At 39.2% G+C, this 20,103-nt stretch overlaps 1 protein-coding gene across 3 annotated transcripts in view; it reads right to left on the reverse strand.

The window, feature by feature from the left end:
* Positions 1–20,103, reverse strand: part of CPPED1 (calcineurin like phosphoesterase domain containing 1) — a 55,212-nt gene that overhangs the window by 16,088 nt on the left and 19,021 nt on the right. For 2 of the 3 annotated variants that reach the window (XM_085074820.1, XM_085074819.1), the window contains one exon: positions 11,411–11,629. In XM_085074820.1, coding sequence (XP_084930946.1) covers positions 11,411–11,629 — 219 coding nt within the window. Of the gene's footprint in view, positions 1–11,410; positions 11,630–18,696; positions 18,762–19,534; positions 19,558–20,103 lie in introns of those variants that run through there. The other variant, XM_085074817.1, reaches the window with a different exon arrangement.

Consider the following 20,103-nt stretch of genomic DNA (forward strand, 5'->3'; position numbering starts at 1 on the left):
CTTGACCTTTTCTTGGTAGAAGGTCAAAACAACTTCAAAAGAAGAGAATCCCACAGAGATAAAGGTGGGAAAAGGTGTAGTAAAGTCTCAGGAGCCCTTGGTGTAGCACTGGAGAGGAAGGGCTCAGACATACTACTGACCCCAAGCTGCATGACCACAACACACAATTCGTGCCACAAGGAGCCCTCCTGGAAGCACCTCCCCCTGACTTACAGCTGAGCTAAGTAACAAGTAAAGAAGATAAACACAGCGGTAAAAAATGAAGCCACTGGAAAATTAGACTGGTCACTGCCACAGCATAAAAAATATCCCTTTAATCTCTCTCAGGCACAGAGCTGGCCATAATATTTATTGTTCCATTTATTATGAAAAACATTTCTATTTGATGACTTGTATTTCTTTGCCTCAGATGGAGCTTTGTTGTAGGTGAATAGGTATATAATATAGTGCCAAAAGGCAATGAAAAAAATATTTGTGAAGTGTCAGGATAGATGCAACTGAAATATATTTCTGTGATGTTTATCCTGGCATCATGTGCAGTGACATTTTTAAATCCCAGACCACAATTTTCTGCCTTTATGTTAGGCTGTGTAAATAAAGTCTTGCCCTGAGATAAATGACTTCACAAATTAATAGCTCATAAAGGGCAGCTCAGCTTTTAGGAAAAACATGGCAGTGAGAACTGTTGCTGGTGCAGTTGTGTGCAATTTCCCACAGCTTCCCAGTCCATCATTTTTGAAAGCTGAGCGATGTGAACAGGAGCATGAAAGTGCAATGTCCCTGTGCCTGCTGCAGGACAGCTTTCTGTTGTGTTTCACTGTTTGCCTCAACACCTCCAGCACTCCTTCCTGCGCTGCTAAAGGAACCAAGACAACCAGCCTGCACACACTGAGAGAGCACATTTCAACACAGTGTTTTTACAACATTTTTGCTGAAGCTGGCTTCAGTCAGCAGAATTCACAGATTATTCTGCCAAAGAAATAATCCTTTAGCTGCTAATCCTTAGCTGCAGTTTCGTCTGGAGTTCCACAGAGTGGTGCACCTCTCTAAGAATGGGTTGGGTTTAGTATTTGTAAAGCACCAGATAATAAAAAACAACTTCAAGCACTGTTTCCCCCCAAACTGTATCTGTGCAATGCATGCTGATGTCCATTTTTGTATGAGTCAATTCTTCCCACGCAGTAACCTCCACCAACATTGTAACTGTTCTTCCAGAAGTATTCCAAATGAAAAATTATCAACAGATTAACAATAGCACCAGGTTCTCTACTGATATGAATCAGGAGAGGGCAAGGGGAGGTTATAATGGCATTATGAGGTGGTGCCTCCAGGCATTTCTGTATTGGTGTTTGGAGAAGTCTAAGTACTCCTCCCAAGGCAGGAGAAGCCTTTAGGAAGAAGCCACCCTAGACATCTTCAGCCAATTTAACAACATGTAAAATGCAGGACAGTAATTTCCTGGATTTCTAATTACTTGGTCTCAGTATTTAATTGTATCGTAAAAGTGTCCCAAACTTAGAGGAGCTGCAAACACATACTTTTTTAACAGAAAGCACAAATTTTCAGTTTGAAAAACAAAAAAAGAAAATTAATTTTTATGCCAGCAACGCTCTTGAAAAGCCCTGATGAGGCAACTGCAATCTGTTTAACATTTAACCCAAGAGACTGACTATCAAAGAACAAGTAAGAGCTAGATTGCACACAAAAATACTATACAAAGTATCAAATGGTAATAGTACCTACATTTGATAAAAGCAAAATAGAAAATGTCAAAACACCACCGATGCCAACAAGATTTATAAAAACACAGGGCCCATTCCTTCTGTAATTTATGGTGATATCAGAAATTCTCTGACATCAAAAGAGAACTAATTTTTGTTTAAACCAATCATGAGTGTTAAAACCCAACAACAGACAGATTGTGTGTCTTCCTGGGCCTTACAGTGCATCACAATTGCATAAATCAAAGAGTCTACTTATTTTGAGCACTTCCTGTTCTCGAGACATTTGTCCTGTTTTGTGTGTTTTCATGACTGACTGCAGTTGCCCTACTCCTTCTGCATGCCATTTAGAGGACGTCCCCTAGCAGCATTCCCTAAGTTTTTAGGGAAGAGGGGAGTCCAAGGCTATACTCAAACATGCTCCTTTTTTTAGCTGCACTGGAGGAAACATAACTGCTATCAGCACGTCTGTGGGAAAGCAGCCTCCTCCTGTCAAACCAGAACTGCCTTTCATCTCTCTCTTGCCTTGGATACCTGGCTGTGGGCTACAGATTCACAGGGCTACAAGCAAGATCCTACATAGTCCCTGTCTCCTGAGCCCTTCCAGGGACAGCCCCACTGGTGCCCCTGTCACTTGGAAGACACCACAGGTCCCAACCCAATGTTATCATCACCACCACATTGTAATTCCAGGCTCATTCTGCAATTGCATCTGAACATAAACATAAATGTAACTGAGCTCTAATGCTGTCACATCTCAAACACTGACACACAGTTTTCCCTGATCTCTTCAGAGGGAACCCAGCATCCCTTCAGAGCACTGATGCAGATGGAGCTTCCCCACCTCAGAGCTCTGACACTCAGTGTGCTGCCTCTGCCTCCTTTCCTGCCCTTCCCCATCTCATCAACACAGGTGACTCCTTCTGACTGTCATGGCCAAACTCTTACCCTCTACTCATTGTTTACAACTGATCATCCCATAAAAGCAGTGATTCTCCCATGGGCTATGAGCAGAACAAAACACCACAGTCTCCACATTCTTTTTGTCCTAGGATGCTACAAAAATGTGATAACAGACAGGGCACCACATAGAAAGGAAAGACCTCTCTGGCCACCCAGCTCAGTCTTACTGGTGCTCTTCATGCTTCTGGTTTCAAACTAAAAAGCTTCCCCTCTGGTGTCTGCTGTAATGAGCTAACACAACACACTGCATCATTCCAAATTATTACATGCAAGAATAAGCTGATCAATTTTAATAAACCCATTATGGCCATGTTCTGAAATAGGTTTTTTGCTTTAGTCTGTGCTGTAATAGCTAAAATGTCTCCTCTCCCTTCTTTAGACATATATATTTCTAATCTTCAAATAGCCTGAGGACAATTTTACGATGAACAAAAAATTATGCAGTTAAAAATAATGTAAATATGACTATATTCACTACTGAACAAACTGAGTGACTACTCAGTCTAACTTAAAAAGAACCTCATTTCATTAGCTCCACTGAAAAGCAGAATCTGGAATACTCATTTGTCTACAGCTGTAAGCGACTTTCTCAGTACATTCGAAACAAGTAATAATCTGTTCTGAGACTCAAAAAGTGATCACACGAAAATTTCCCCGCATGAAAACACAAACTAAATTTATTATATAACTTTGGGCACTAAAACAAGAAGAAAATTTAACTCTAGTTTAAGCTAATAATGAACAATTATTACATTAAAGCAACAACAAACCCCAAACTGAACAAGGAAGCCTATTAGGGGATCAGCTGCTCCTGGTTTCAGTGCACAACATTAAATATAATGACAGCAAATGCTGACATTTTTCTGAGTGCCAGCCACACAGGTGCCCACTTAACAACCTAATTCGTGGCATTTACTGCTCCATGTTCTGCTGTGAAAATAAGTATTATCCTTCACTTAAGCTCAACTCTGCTCTTATCCTTACTCATCTCCCAGCAACACAGAGCTGTCACAGCAAGCACAGGTCATCACTGCCTTTGGGTCTGTGCCTCTGATGAAATCATCACAAACAGGGAAAAATACCTCAATGCTATGGCACAAAACCAAACAATTAACAAACCTTCATATAAAGATCTACTACTTGTACTAGATTTTTAGTACTGATTCTAGCACTTGTATCATAAAATACAAGATCTGAGAAAATTGTGTAACTAATTACATCTCCAAGATTTTCATATCTACAGATACCAATCTGCCAATCTGATTTTTCAGTTCAACTGTGGACTGCACAAGAGAACATGGTCTATAATACAAATAAATATATACCTGCTGAAGATGAAATATTTGCTTCTGACAGCCCAGTGGTTACTTTGCAATATGAGGCTGTCAGACATGCATGGAGATCTCAGATGCTTCCCTGCTCTGGGCCGATTAGAGCAAATTTAATTTCACAGTAAGCTGTTTGAGGCTTTGAACGCTCCATTAGGTTTTACTAGAATCAGATAATTACTACAAAATGTTTATTTATGCAACCACAGTGACATTTCTCTAAACAGTTATTCGATGTTTAAGAAATAATGTGCTACTTACCCAAATTCTTAGACATTATTAATTAACATTGGCGTAAGAGTTTGGAGAACAAAATAGCCAAGGATCATTTTGGTTTGGATTCCATCCTACCAAGCATATCAGAGTTAGGTTACAATAGCAGAAGAAATGGATGCAGTGAGTTTATTTAGATTAAGCTACCTTATTGTCAGGAAATTAGGTCACACCTAAACACTGCCCTATTGATCAGGCAGTGACATATTAATAGAAATGTTACCTTGCATTCAAATAAATAAACTTTTACCTATACCCTGATTCAGTATAAACAATATAAAGCCTCTGCTTCTGCCTTGCACCTAAGAAGTCAATCTGTGTCTTTTCTACTTCATGCTCTATTACAAATTTCCACTGACAAAGATTCAGGAATTGGGATTTAGCTGACAATTTGCTGAAACTGCAAATGATGCTGGAATACAGCTGCCTCCTCCCCAGCTGTGCCACACTGCTGGGAGTTAAAAAAATACTCAAACTTGCTTTTGTTAGTAAATCAAACGGTCAGTTCAAATGGCAAAAAAGCAAATATAGAAAGGTGACATGCTTACAGCTATTTTTAATGCTGGAACATTAATTTTTAAGACACTATTTTTTAACCTGCTCATATGCCTGTTATATGGAAAAATCAAACATAAGCATTCATGCTCCTGCCTTCTAGATGAGAAAGGGAATTTTTTGAGAATTATTATATTTTTAGTTAAAATTAAAACATTACAAAATACCGCCTTATATACACACACCTCACTGAAGGACTAGCACAGAAGCTTAATTTTATCTGGCGAATTGTTTTTTTAAATTAATGATCCTTTGTTTTAGTGAAATGGGTTATTTAATGGTAGTTTCAAAGCAGTATTAAAAGCAGTTCACAGATTTTTTTTCCTTTATGGAATGTCTTACCAGATAACTGTATATAGCATTAAGAACTTGAATTGGACCTGACATTTCTCTGTAATTTATTCAGTTCACAAATGTATAAATGGCAGCTTGTGCATTTGCATGCAGATTTCAGCATTCCATTCCTCTCATCCTGTGTGCAAAACCCACCAGCAGTGAATCTCCAGCTCCCAACACCTCAGTCCCTGCAGTGTGACCACGCCAGCCGCGCGTGACGCAATAAAGCACGAGTGCAGCAACGCCTGGCGAGGGACAGCGCTCAGCTGGCTGCAAACAGCTGCAAACGTACAGCTTTGGACAGCAAATGGCTCGGAAAGATTTCCTAACAAGGAAGAACACTCGTGGGCAAATGACTGTGAACTTTAGCAAGAGCAATAAAACTCGACATTTCCTCAACACTCCTTGTTAGTGGATCCCTGACCAAGACAGGTAGGACTTCCTGGGAGGTACCAACTTCAGCCCTTACACAAACCAAGTGTTCACTGACCTTTCCTGACCAGCCCAAGATGGTTTTTTAGGCAAGAGAATTCAGAACATTCACAGATTTTAATCAATAATGCTTTGACTAGGAACATTTGCTATAGTGTGTGCTTTCCCAAGTTTAGAAAATTAAGCAAATTAAAGAGGTCTTTTTTAGAGTTACCCTGTATTTGCAATTATACACTGCAGCCTGTACCTTAAGATTTGGTACCTATAAAAACTACACTTTTGGAGGGAGCCATGCTATGGCACTCCAAACTTAACAGAAACAAGAGGCAAATATTCTGGACCATGGCAATTGCACATCAAATTCAGGCATGGGAAAGAAGCTCAAGATAATCCAGTTAGTGATTCTCGCAAGAGAGAGAACGCCTTCAAAGTGATTATAAACAGAAATGAAGCCATACCGCTGTCTGGCCACCAGAACCATCAGCTCTGATGTTCCTCAGCTCTGCAGCTTGTCTATTCTGAATGTAAATAACTTCATTCTCCTCTGAGGACGTGTCACAGCTCATAAGAGCGACTAATTGTATAAAAGCCAGTATGCCCATCTCATCTTGTATTCTGATCATCAAACTGTCAAGCAGGAGTCAAATGGAGAAGTACTGATTTGAAAACCTGTCACTTAATTGCTGTCTAAATATGAACTCAGAATCCCAACATTTGGTACCTGCTTTTAAAATCTTGCTGCACATCAGTGTCTGTTTTATTATATGACAAAACACTGCATGGGAGACAGGATAGGGTATATAATTTTGAGGAGACATGCAGCCAGCAGTTTTGCTTTTCACATAAAGCACATACTGTTGCCCAAAATTGCAATTAGCTGAACTGAGCTGATGTGCCTTATTGAGGCTTTATGGAGGAGTTAAGAGCGCTAGAGGAACGTGCGAATTCGTGGGGGAAAACGCAAAGCGGTGATGCTCACACACACAGAGGTACACAAACCCAGGCACAGCACAGCATGCAGGCAGGGGGAGCTGCCTGGCACAGGAGAATGTCCCAGAAGAGCTGGGGACCCTGGAAGCAGCAGCAGGACAGCCTCACATCCCAGCTGTAGGCAGGGCTGAAACAGAGAAATGATGCTTGATGCATGATGCTTGAAGCAGAGAAAGCAGGGTGAGAGAAAGACAAAGAGACAGGACTGAGGCAGGCAGAGCACTTGCATCTCCTGCAGCCTCACAGTGATTCTGTCAGTGACAACTCTTTCCCAAATTCATGACTGTGCTTTTCACAGGACGCCAGATGTCAAAGGTAAGTCTGTACCTTTCACCACTGCACGCTGCTGCAGCCATGGGGCCTTGCCCTGCTGCCTGGCTGCTTTTTTCCCCCCATTACACAACGTAATCTTTTGCCAGCTCTCAAGGCTGCAGTGCCTCAGTCACCAAGAACACACGAGCAATGAGCTGTGTACACTTTGGGCACCTCTGTTTTCAGCTTGTCTATTGTCAGGGCCCTTTCTGTCACCTCCAGTTTAAACTATGCACAGTAACAACACATGCCTGGGCTCACAGCCTGAAACACAGATTAGATGGCACAGTAAAAACATGAAAATATGTAACAGACACAATCCTGGAAGGTTTTACAATCCAAACAGGGCCCAATAAAGACAAGAAGAGACAGAGAGCAAGCACACCAAGGAGCAGTAAGAAAACATTATTAAATATGGCTGCAGCTCTGTAAAGCTGATTGAGACAATCAGGTGTTTTAGCTTGTTCCATTTAGAAAAGATACATTTATAAAAGCACAAAGGGGGATATGTGTTATAAATAATAATTTGAAAACCCTTAATTAAACAATTTAATTATATTAAACAAAGGTAGGAAAAAATATAGAAAAATGTCACTGCTTGGTCTTAATTGACAGAACAGGCTGATGTGAGATTATAGAGCACCACATGACCTGGGTAGGGAATGTGTATATTAGAGATTATTATACCTTCACATTAACAAAAGGAATTAGTACAAGTAGTCACAGTGTATTTCAAGTGCCATAATAGCCAATTCCAGTGATTTTGATTTCTTGTAATTAACATATACACACAAATGAATTTAAAACTGCAAGCATAAACATTACTTGCTCGCTGATCCATTATCACATTGCTAACAGATCAAGCTTAATCAAGTTCTATCAGGTTTTTTTGTGATTATACACATTATTAGACAAGTCCCGTTTCATTTAGTCTCTAAACAGTTACATTTTATTACAGTCACAGCTAAGTAAGTTTGCAAGCGACTTGCTGTCTTACTTGCTCTTTTACCCATGTAAGCAGAACAATTAATGAAAAATAATTTAACACCTGGTCTAAATACATCACATAAATAACTTTCCTGGCTAGAACTATCAAGTTACTGACAGCAGTTGCATCATTAAAAAAATGCAGTTAAACAATTTCCTCTGAAGGAATTCGGCCACTTAAAAATAGCTGCTGGATTCTCAGCTTCACAGTCAGTGCTTCTCTGTGGCTTCAGCAGGGTGACCTTGGCTGCCAACAGCTGAATTCTCTGCTGCTGTAACAAAAGGTGTTGAAATGCTGTTTCCTGGACACCAATCTACACTCGAGGTATGGGAAGGAGCAGGAAGCACAATGTTCACGTTAAACTGGAACAGGAAGGACAGGCAAGAAAGAAGCCCCATGTTTGGAGGGCACTATTCTGAGGAACAGACACCAACCTCGCTGAACATGAGTCAGAAGCTCAGCCACCAATAGTGGGATTTTGCTACAGAACACCCAACAGGGGCAAAGAATGGATTAAGGTTCCTATAAGCAACATCAGAATGTCTCCAGATCCCCCTGGCTCTTATGGGATACTGACAGCAATCCAGGAGATTTGGAATCTTCAAAGACAGGCTCCTCCTTACACAAGAATGGTCCTTCTGGATGCTCAGGGAAGGCGGGGAGAGAGAGAAAAATGTAGGCTATAGGGAAAATGACCTGGCTAAATACACATTATCCAACCAACAATATTTTGCAGATTACCATTTTTGTCATAGTAAATTATATTATACTTAACGCACACAAATGTCTTCAGAAGGAAGTCCTTCATTGTCATGGTGTATCCAAGTGTAAGCATTGAGTTCATAGAAATTATATTCAGCGACACAGTTGCACTACAAGGTATTGCTTAAAATTCCTCATTATGCACCACAATATTAGTGTTACCAAGAATAGATATCCTATTCTTGATTATGTAATCAAGAAAAACTTCTGGAAATAATATTCCGAGTACAAACTACTTTTAATCAGCAGCTAAATACCAAGATATGATTACTTCGTTGCTCTAATGACATCTGTAATGGATTCCAAGTGCTGTGCCTGATTGCTTCCCAGCTGATCAGGATTCTGTTCATCACTTCTAGCTGCTGGAATTCTGAGATTTCTTGGAGGTCCTCTGCAAAAGGCTTCAACACTGGTTCAGCTAAATGGCTACAGTGCATGCTTTTTAAGTCAAAAAAAACTTCACCCTTAGTACTCCAAGGTAAAACATTTTAAGAGAGGAAAGGAAGATCTATGTTCCCCACTCCCTTTTTACTGACAGGCATTGATTAAAAAGCTGTATCATCTCCCTGTCCTTTTAGGCAACTAGTCCAAGACTGTTAATCCACAGGTATCTGCACCACAGAGCAATTCACTGTTTTCTCTGTCATCAGTTTAGACAGAAACACAAAAGGCTGTAAAACTGTCATTTTATATACAACTTAATGGTTAAATTGTACTTATGGGTTTATCAACACATGGCAGAGCAAGCCATTTGTATAAACACAAAGGCAATAATGAAGTAATTGTTCCAGCTGAATATTCTACAATTCCTTTTAATAGTGCATTTCCTTAACCACTTCATATAACTACACGATAACACAGGCTTGCAAACTATTAACATAATTTTAATCAACAAGAAATTACTAGAGAACTTAAAATATGGTGGGTCAAGTGAGGTAATCATAGAATCATTTAGCCTGGAAAAGACCCTTAAGTTTACTGAGTAATGAACTGCTCTTTCTTGCAATTTCTTGGAAATTGCAGGAGGCAGCTTCAAATATTTATACAAGGCACAGCACATCCATCACACAATGTAGGTGATCTCACCAGTACAATCCACTCAGTTGCTTTCACATGTCTGTTAGCAAAATGAATAATGCTAATGTTTTGCAAAGCCCTGACAGGCTTGTATTTAAAACATTACCAAGTCTGAGACATACACTGGCAAAAGGGACAATAATGACTACAGAGAAACATTGCTAGGAAAAGAAAACAAACCCTAATACGAAAAGGGACATGCAAAAGACTTATTTCTTGTATCCAGCCATTCAGCAACCAGTGAAAGTCAGAAGATTGCTGGCTCTCTAGTTCACACACTCTACCCACAGAGAAGACTTAGAATAATGTTTCAAGTCAAAAGAGACAGAAGTACTTAGAACTTTGCACTGTTTTATAAGTATTTGAGAAATACTCAGGTAAATTGAAACTAACAGAGCCTCCTGGATTATTTATTTTTTTTGAGTGAAAGATCCTTTTCAATAGGATGTATAACACCCATTATTTGTCCTGAATTTTCTTTCTCTTACAAGGGATACTGAAACCAAAATATTTGGAACACTTACACAAATTAAAAGTCCTAATCAAAATATTTATTATAACTGCTACAGGAAGGACAGATGATTCCAAAATTAATGGAAGCACATAAGCCAATAAAACTGTATCATGGCATGCTTTATGATCAAGCTACTGAGGTGTTACACAGTAGATTCAGTCAAGCTTAAATCTGTTGGTTTTTACACTTTCCCACTCTTTCAGTGAAACTGTGTTCTGATCAAAAGAAAGCCCATAAATAATGTCAATCAATTTGACAGCTAAAGTTTTAAAATTAACATTGTGGGACACTGAAGGAATTAGTGAAAGGTCTCCAACATGCTCAAACCCTCGGTGTGTGAGCAAGGGCTGGGAAGCAGCTCCTCAGGTGCAGGAGGAGTGTGAAGCAGAGTGGAGCACAAGGCACAGGATGTTTGCAGGTTCTCTGGGTGGATTGTGGTGCTGGCAGTGACAGAGCCAGGCTCTGCTGCTTATCAGGGCTAACAAATGGGAGACACTGCTTAGATCTGCTTTCCAGACCATTTCTCACCAGGTAACACCATTTCATATTTCAATTCCAAGAAAAGTACTTATCTTTCTTGAAACCCGCCTTTGTGGATGGTTTGCTGTTCTTCCTCTCAGTGTACAGAGCAACACACTGAGCTTACAGTCCCACAGCAACAGGACAGAGTTGCTAAAGCTTGAACTGGCTGACCTCTAGCATTTAAAAATTTAAATATCTGAATTTATTAAGAACTAGAAAGCCAGATAATTCTCTGAGCTTTATTCACTTCAAGTACTCAGAAAGTCCAATCTATTTTTTGCTATTTTCTTGGCATTATTTTTCCCCAATGGCTAAAGCCCCTCTGTGTCATCTCAAAGCAATTTGTTTACAAGAAAGACTTTTATTTCAAAGAAAATTTTCCACTGAAAAAAAAGCAATTAACTAATGAAAGTACAGCCTTAAAGATGAATGCTACAGGTAGTCAGATGAAGAAATCAGAATAATATCTCAAGAATCATCTACAAATCACACTTTTTTTTCCCTGAAACACCAAAATAGGAACATACTAAGTCCCATGAAAGACTATTTTGAAGTCAAGCAAATCAGCCTTACTGCCAATCTGAAATATAAAGGAAATGGAGTTACTACTTGACTTCTGCACTTTTAACTGCCTTACCTGGCATTCCATGGACAAGGTCTCCACACAGCACAAAGAACTTGGGTTTAGGGTTTAGTTTGTTAACGGCCTGCACTGCTTGCTCTGCTAATTTAATTTCCTCTCCCCATTCATCATCTCCATTAACAGTGTCTCCATTTGTCCAAGCCTTCATCAGTCCAAACTGGGGATCTGCCCCTTGGATGAAGTAGAAGGGTCCCTTCCATTGGTACTCAGCATCTAAGAAGAAAAAAAGAGGAAAAAAAAACCCAGTAGAGACACTTAAAAGAGAATGAAAGCTTCTACACATCATTAATTTCACTGTTCTTCACCTCAGCAGGTTGACACTGCTTTAACGCACAGAGTTCTCCATTCACACAGGACAAATATAAAGGCAGAAGTACAAAATTTTCCTCTAATGTGTAGTTGTAATAAATGAAAGTATATTAATCTAATTATACCATGTAGTAATTACAGACTGATTAGAGGAAACGTATGTGAAGAATTCAGCAAATAGTGCTGGAAATTACAAGACTACAACACAGCACAACATTAGATTTCAGCTGATTCTTTCAATACTCCAATTATTGCTTAATTAACAAGTTAAAACATATACAAGTTTCACATTTTATGGTTCCAATAGACTTTTTATTAAATTATTAAGGAGTTAGTTGCTTTTTGTTTTCATCGTTTTAGTGAAAAGTCGGATGTAGCACATTCCTTGGAGTTAGAAATGAAGCCACTCAACAGGACCAAGGTCAGCAAACACAAACCCCAGCACCATCAGAATTAGCAGCAACAATGAAAATCCAAATTTAGTGCTGCCATGATTGCTCCTGTGATTTATGATGAAAAAACGTGAACTAAGAAACAAACTTCCATTGGTAGAGTCAGTGTAGGCAGAGGGTACAACAGAATCTGTACTGCTACCATTTTTCATACACTTCTTTCTCCAATATTGTAATACCAAGTACAACAAACAAAGGGCGATATAAAAGACTACAACCCCATTAAGAAGAAAAAATCTCAACAATGGGCAAATAAAACAACAGTTGGCTACAAAAATGGGTACCCTGTTTCCTAGACTTATGTCTCAAGCTGGAATTGAAGTACAAACATGAGTACACTGTGGTTTCTCCAGCTGTCTATATGCCTTCATTTGCAACCTGAATACTTCAGTTTTGAGAGTTGTATTTGGCTTAATAAGTTTACTGTTATTGGAGGTTTCTGAAACAGCACTTCAACTGTTAAAAACTCACTGACTACATCCATCTATATTTGAATCTTAAAAGAAAAGATACAGCAAATTATTTAAAATTAAAATATAATCCATAAATATACTTTCATATCACGTCAGTCTGATCTGACAGTTGGAGGCAAAACTGGTCTTCCAGTAACAGTACAAAAGTAGCATGTCCAACACATGGATGTACTTTTGATTTCCATCCACGAGCTCTAGAACTGGAGTTTCACACTTTGCAAGAAGGGGAGAGAGCTTCTTTCAAGGAAGGTTGGAAAAGAGAGCTCAGGATTCATCTCTTGCACCATGGATATGGATATGGATATGGATATGGAAAGGCTGGAGTGAGGGAGAAGGAATGTGGGCAACTCCCGGAAGCTGCTTGTAATTGTCATCTGTTGCTATGGCATCAGATCATTTTGCCAAATGAGAGCTTCTGCACTTTAGTTAAACTAACATTTCATTTCTAAACAAAATTATTTATATACCAGCACTGACTTACTCTAAATAATAAGCATGTATTTTATAGATAGAAACTTTTAGCCACTCATTAGCTTTTAATTTGGAAATAAAATTTGCTCTTCCAGTTACACAACCGTTCAGAGAAGTGAAATGACCCATCTATCCACGAGTTTGCAATGGAGCTATGGAACCAGTTGAATGACACGAAGTAATTTAGGTTTTTTATTTTATGACTTGCAAGAAAAAACACGACTGCCATAAAAGCATCTTGCATGAAGCAGTAAAGGCATTGTTCGTGCAGAGAAGTCAACTTTGAGTTTTTGTAAGTGGAAAGCCATAGAAAAAAACAGTTAAGGAGCTTGCATCAGAAATCCTTTATGACCTCTACAAAACTAAACTGAAGAAAAGGAATGTCTGAAACAGGAACTTGGTTTGGAGGAGTGGCACAATTTATTCATTAAATGGGGAATAAAGATCAAATCTTTGAACAACATGGCAGGACTTATAACACCTCACCTGTCTCTTTTCCAACAGCTTGTTAGACAGTATTGATAAATCAGCACTGAGCAAAATCTACTTATTTTGTATTGTTTAATCTGAAGCCAGTACTTTTACCATAGTACCCTGAGTAAAATAAACATTTATTTATTTTTACAGAAACTACCTGGAAAAAAGAGCTGGCCTTTGTTTTTAAAGACTGTGCTTCAACTATGGACAGACTGTTTCCCTTTCAGAGTCCCAGGAAGGGTGTCTGGTGGCTACAGGCAGCTGGAGCACCTGCAGCAGTCCTGCCTGGGCTGGAGCAGGTCCCAGAGAGCTTCATATATAATACCTGAACATAGCTGAGTCTGGCAAGCAGACAATGCACTGGCAGGGAGCATGCAGAGCTGATGCAAAACATGTGGGAAAGCCAGACCAGGGGTTATTCTAATATATGCTTCATGGAGAGTTTCTTTTCCTGACTTGTATTCGTGCCAATGCAGTAACTCTCTGGGTTTTAAGTACCTGAATGTTTCTAAGACTGTGCACAGATGCTCTGGTTTGAGTGGGTGAGTGATGGTCATGTGAGGCAGAGAGAGAGACTGATAAGATGAATTTCAAAAGAGAAGTTCAGTACACAGACAGAATCAAGAAATGGCAGAAGAAAGGAGAAACAGAAGATGCAGAGGTGGAGGTGGTGAAGAGTGGGGAGAAAAGGAAGGAGATAGGAGGTGAAAAAAGAAAGGAACTGAAAATGATGCAAAGGTATATGCTATATTCTCCTGTAGGAGAAAAAAGATAAAATGAAGAAAGTGAAGCAGGGACACCAGAAGAGATCCAGGAATCAGGGCTACATAAATAACATTTACATAAAATGTTAGTTTAATTAACAGGTCATAGTCAAGTAATTCAGTCAATAGTTGTTTCTGTGGTATTCAATAACTCATCAAATAGTTACAAAAATAACAGTAAGGTTGAATAAGTATTTTCTAACTTTGTCTTGTTATTTGATCACTTCAGCTAGAAAAACTATTTAGAAACAAATAACCCTAGTACTTGAACCAAATTCCATTAGCTCACTACTTACCAGTTGGCACTCACTGATTTTGTTTCCCACAAAACAAAAGTATTTGGGAACAAAATTATGTTAAGGACACTGTTTAAACTTACAACTTGACTTTTTCTTCACAATCAGGAATGTGCTTCAATTACTATAAAGTACTATAAATAAAAGCAGCATATCAGGAGACAGAGTTGTATTGGTACAATACCACTGGTGCAGACTTGCACCTGGCACCAATTAAGCCTGTTCTGAATTCAGCTCATCCAGCAGGTAACTCTTAACTGCCCTCAGTCGTCTGTCTTCAGAGCTGTTTTTGCACATTTTTCCTTATCTATACAAGCTATAACACCAGTCCAGCTAAAGTTCAGGTGCTGCTACTAGAGCAATTTCACAAACTCTGCTCAAAACCCCAGGACTAGGCCTGCACAGGTGCTCCTTCAACAAACCAATATGCTAAGAGGGCAGCAGTGAGAAATACATAGAAAAAGCATCTTCCACTACCACAGATGGATCCAGAAGTCTTCTGCCTCATAATTAAATGGTTTATTAATGGAGCCTGTTCAGACCATTATTCTGTACCCTCCTTTTCTCCCTCACCAGCTGCTTGTTGGTACCCACAAACAGGTACTGTGGCTGTGCAAATGAACCTTGTAACCCAGTAAGTCAGGCACACAAAAACCCTGTTGAAACGCTCTGTTTGCTCTTTGCACTGGATCTCAAGAACAGTGCTCAATGAAATCATTCTGCTCCCATGCTGGGGGTCTGCCAAAGCCTGGCAGAGGGGAACTAACAAACACCACTGGGCACAAGTGGTGGGAGGGCTAAGAGCTGCGTTTGCAGCAATCCTCCAGTTATGATGCAGGTCCCAGATGCTATTTCCTAAGGTTTCAATTAAATAATGTTTACAATGGCTATCATCCCTTCAAATGTAGCAAATTACTTCAGTGGGAATAATATTAAAGGCACCCTTCTCACTAAGAGTTTCAATTTTCAAGCCTTTAGATGAGCTATGTAGCTGTATTAGACAAAAAAAAAGTGTCAGCTAGGTAAAGCAATAGAAGATTAGGATTCAATTAATATTTTTTCTGTCTTCTCCCTTCCATCACAAAATCAACTGGACCTGAGAATGCCTGCAAATTGGCTCTTTATCACTATGGACATTGAAGCTGTTTGCAACTTTCAAAATTTAACATAAGAGAACACGAATGTAGAAAAAAGTTGACTGACTTCTCCAATAAGTGATGTACATACGGTTTCCATTTCTGAAGGACAAACTGTTTGTGGAGCTGCTCTCACACACCAAGCAACAGAAAACTATTTCAAATCAGTTTTGGTCTCAGCTCTCCTTTAAAGCACAGCTGATCACCACAGAAGAAGTCCAACTTCTGAACAGGTTGGCATGCCTCAGTTTCAATAGCTTCCTACTCTTTTTCTGCTCCCATGCATGCCAAAGTACAGACAGAGGATCAATGCAGTGTATTTTTAGTAGCATTGGCTGAAAAACAGTGCCAGCTTCTAATTTTACCTAAGGATTAATTCTGTGAAGGACCGAAGTAGTCAGCAGCAATTCACCAGAGAAAACCTCAGCTATGTATTGTCATCACAGGCAAAAAGACACTTCAAGAACTTAGGTGGGATTTCAGCTGAATCTCACAACTTCTAAAGGACAATAGCTAGTATCTTGCTGTGCCTTTATTTCTTCCTCTTTTGCTTTTCCCAGTTTCTTTTCTTTCCCCATCTCCAAGGATCCCAAACACACATCTATTGCTCCCAGAAAGCACTGGCCTCTGACAGCCATGTATTGATGGGATTTCCAGTATTTCCCTGGTGGGATTTTTTATAAGTACACTGGTTGAGTTCAACAGTATATTGGTGCTCTTCCTCTACACTCTGCAGCATTTAATGGAAACAAATTAGTTATGGCAAGTTACTGCTGTCCATGGTGTCTCTTTAGACACTACCGTGTCAGAGGAGTTTGGATGTGGACACGTCTCCAGTGCCTGCTCAGTCCACCATGGGCATTAACAAATAGGCAAATGCCTCATTGTCACACTGGGTTTGACAGGAGTTTCAGTAGCACTTCTCTGAAAGATCAGAGTGCAGCACAAATAGGAACATGGTTCCCTGCCCTGAGCTGTCTCTGCCTACAAAGTGCGCTTGTGACTCTTTTTCCAGGTAAAATTGAAAAGGAAGCACAACCTTGGTTTTCCAAAGAAGCTCTATGCAGGAAGGAAAATGAAATCTCTTAAGTGAAGTCAGTATGTATGTATCATAGACAACACACACAGCAACAACTTGTTTTCATTACTCTCAGTCCTGAAATAGCTTGAAAACCAATAAAGGAATTGCACCATATTCTCAGTAATTCCTTGTTATATATTAAAATATTGTCAATAGATATGGCTTAGCAAAATCATAATTTTTGTATGTCTAAATACGTAAGATTTCAGTCTAAAGAAATGTGCATTTCTTTCAGCTGTTTTCTCCATGTGTACCTGAGAGTCTACTAAAGATATGACTGCTGAAGGTTCTGCTGAACGACCAAGGCAACCTGTCATGAAAGGTGCAATTTTATGTACCAGGGGAAAAAAAGCTCCTTCAAAATAGGTATCAAAATACATTCTCAGAGAGAAAGTAAAACCTTTTAAGGAGTAATTATTCTAGAAATGAGGTACTACAGAAATACTGTCAGTAGAAAGACAAAATGACAGAATATGGTTTCTCAAGTAAATTAGACAGTGCTACTGTTTTCCAAAGACATACTTTTAAACTTCTTAGATAACTATCAAGGTAAGAAATGCCCCCTCAGACACAGTTTATTTGTACTGAGGGCTACAGAAGCTAAATTCTAGTCATGCCTTATGCCCACCCCCAAATTTAACATGTAAACTCATTACAAAAACTTTACAGCCCAGAACTGTAGGTGTGAAGGGGGGTGGCTTGCATAATGACAAGGTGAAGTCACAGAAAGTTTCTCAAAACCCACATAAAAATTTCCCTAATTCATATGAGAGTTGGAGACAGTATTGGGAATGGAATATGCAAGCTGGGAAGCAGTTCTGATCAGTGCTCAAAAATATTACTGTTGAAGAGCTCTAGAACAGTAATCATAATGTGCCAACATCCAACACTCTTCTGAAAGCAAGAAAAAATAAGAAGTCAACTGTGGTTGTATTTAATTTCAAAGGAAGGCGAATTATATATAATTATGATGCTTTTAAAAAGTGCAAAAATCCTTGAAGGCAGCATGGAAACTATTCAAAGCCCCTGTCCCAGAGGCTCAGACCATATGCACAGCATTTACGAAGAATTTCTTCAGAAAGACCAAAAAGAATCCAGACTGTCCAAATCACTTAAGTAACAGCTGTAAGGAGGCTAGTAAGAGGATGGCATCCTTAAAAAAGCTAAAGCATAAAAAAAAAAAAAAAAACCAGGAAAGATTTTACACAGTGGAAGGTTACATACTAAAGTCCAAGAAATCAACCTAAAAAAAGTGAAGAACTGGAAACAACATAAATCTGAAAACTAATAAAACTCTTTGTATGGGAATTAGGAGCAGGTAGCCTGCCAGACACTCCCTGAGGTTAACAGATGTTCCAGACATGCAAGATGAACCCAAAAATAAAGGCTGAAAAGAAGAAAAACAAGGTACAGTTTTGTATCCACGTGTATTGTGAGGGAACTTGTGAAGATCTAGTGTGAGAATTCCTCCTGACAGGCAGCAAAGCAGATCTCTCAGATCAAAATACCAGTAGATGATTCACCAAACAGACATAAGCACTAACAAACCACTCAGATTAGGTGGCATCCATAAAACTCCTCAGCTGCCCTTGTAAAAAGGACAGGGAAGTGACCACTATGACACCAACATTTAAAGGGGTTCCTGAGCAATCTGGTAACAACTGACTGCAAAACTGGCATCTGTAGACACCAGTGAATGGAAACTCTAACAAGAGACAGTGGCTGCTGTGTTTACTGATTCTTCAGAAAGAGTAATCAACAGCTTTTACAGGCACAAGGCAGATCCATCTGATCCATTTCCAAGAGGCATCTAACAGTTACCAAAGACTCTTAGGGAAGCCAAGCTGTCTTGAAATGTGAAAGGAAGTCCTTGCATGCGCAGAAAACTAGTAATAAAAAAAAGAAATGGACAAGACACACAGATCCCACCTGGATCTGTATTGAGATGTATATACTGTTCAACAAATCCGAACCAATCTGTCACAGCAACTGAACAGTGAGGAAGCAGAATTTGGTAAAAATTAAGCCTTTCAGCAGCATGAGAATTAGGCCTGGTTGTGAAGAACCGAGGAGAGACTTCTTGCACAGTGACTGTTCAAAAAAGCTGATGAACTTCATGCAAAAAAGTGCAGGATAGTGCACATGGGAAAAACACCACCAACCTCATGTAACTTCTATCAAGTGCTACAAAGAAAAGTCACCTCAACATTCAGTAATGGCAAAAAAAAATCACAGACTGGAAAGGAATAGAGAACAGAGCAAAATAAAAACAGCAGAAGCAACTGAATAAACTTTGAAAGTATGTAAAAGATTGGTGAGAGAGGAATGGGAGAGGAACATAAAATCACACATGGAACTGAGAATGTGAGGATGCAATACTGATTATTTGCCCGTTCCAGATAAAGGCTTTTGAACCCTCAACTAAAACTTGTAAAAGGTTCAAACAGACACTTCTCAATCAGTTAAACTGACAGGACTATCACTTGTTTAGTTACTTGAAAAAAGTATCCTACCACTTTCACAGAAATTCTTTGCACAGCATGCTACTGACATATTCAGGACCAAAAAAAAAAAAAAAAACCAAACCAAAAAAACCCCACCAAACCAAAACAAAATAACCCCCTGACTTGTGGAGAGGAGTGGTGAAGACAGCACTTACCCAAACATATGGTCCTGTTTCTTCACTAAAATACTAATAGAAGTAGACATCTGAAGCATAATTTCACACGTGTAGAAAAGGGAGATAATTTATTTTAAAAAGTAAAGCCAAAGCATACAAAGGTCTCTTGCCAATAAAGTAGGGTATTTATACACTGTTTACTGCTGTGCCTCTTTGATTAATATGGATGATTTCAATCCCTCACCTCTAGCTTCTAATTCACATTTCCCATATCAAAGGCAGATTAGAGCAGGTTATAGGTATAACCTCCATGCTATGTAAAAGCAGACTGAACAAATTACCATTAGAGGAGAGGGCTCTGTGGAAGAGTGACTTTGCAGAAAGGGTAGGAAGAAAAAAAGGAAATTTAGCTCTCAACAGTGGCTTTCAAATTTTAAAAGGAAACAGTGTGCCAAGCCATAGCAGTGGCAGTAAACAGTTTATGTGGATACACATTTAACAGGACTGAAACCTAAAGACTGAGGAAAGTCACAAAACACAGACAACTCATTTTCATCTTAAACTTTGTGAAAATTTGCCTGTTTTATCAGACCCTGGTTCTGTTCCCT

Source organism: Lichenostomus cassidix, chromosome 14 (genome assembly GCF_008360975.1).
Source record: "Lichenostomus cassidix isolate B80296 chromosome 14, HeHo_3.0, whole genome shotgun sequence".
Taxonomy (NCBI): domain Eukaryota; kingdom Metazoa; phylum Chordata; class Aves; order Passeriformes; family Meliphagidae; genus Lichenostomus; species Lichenostomus cassidix.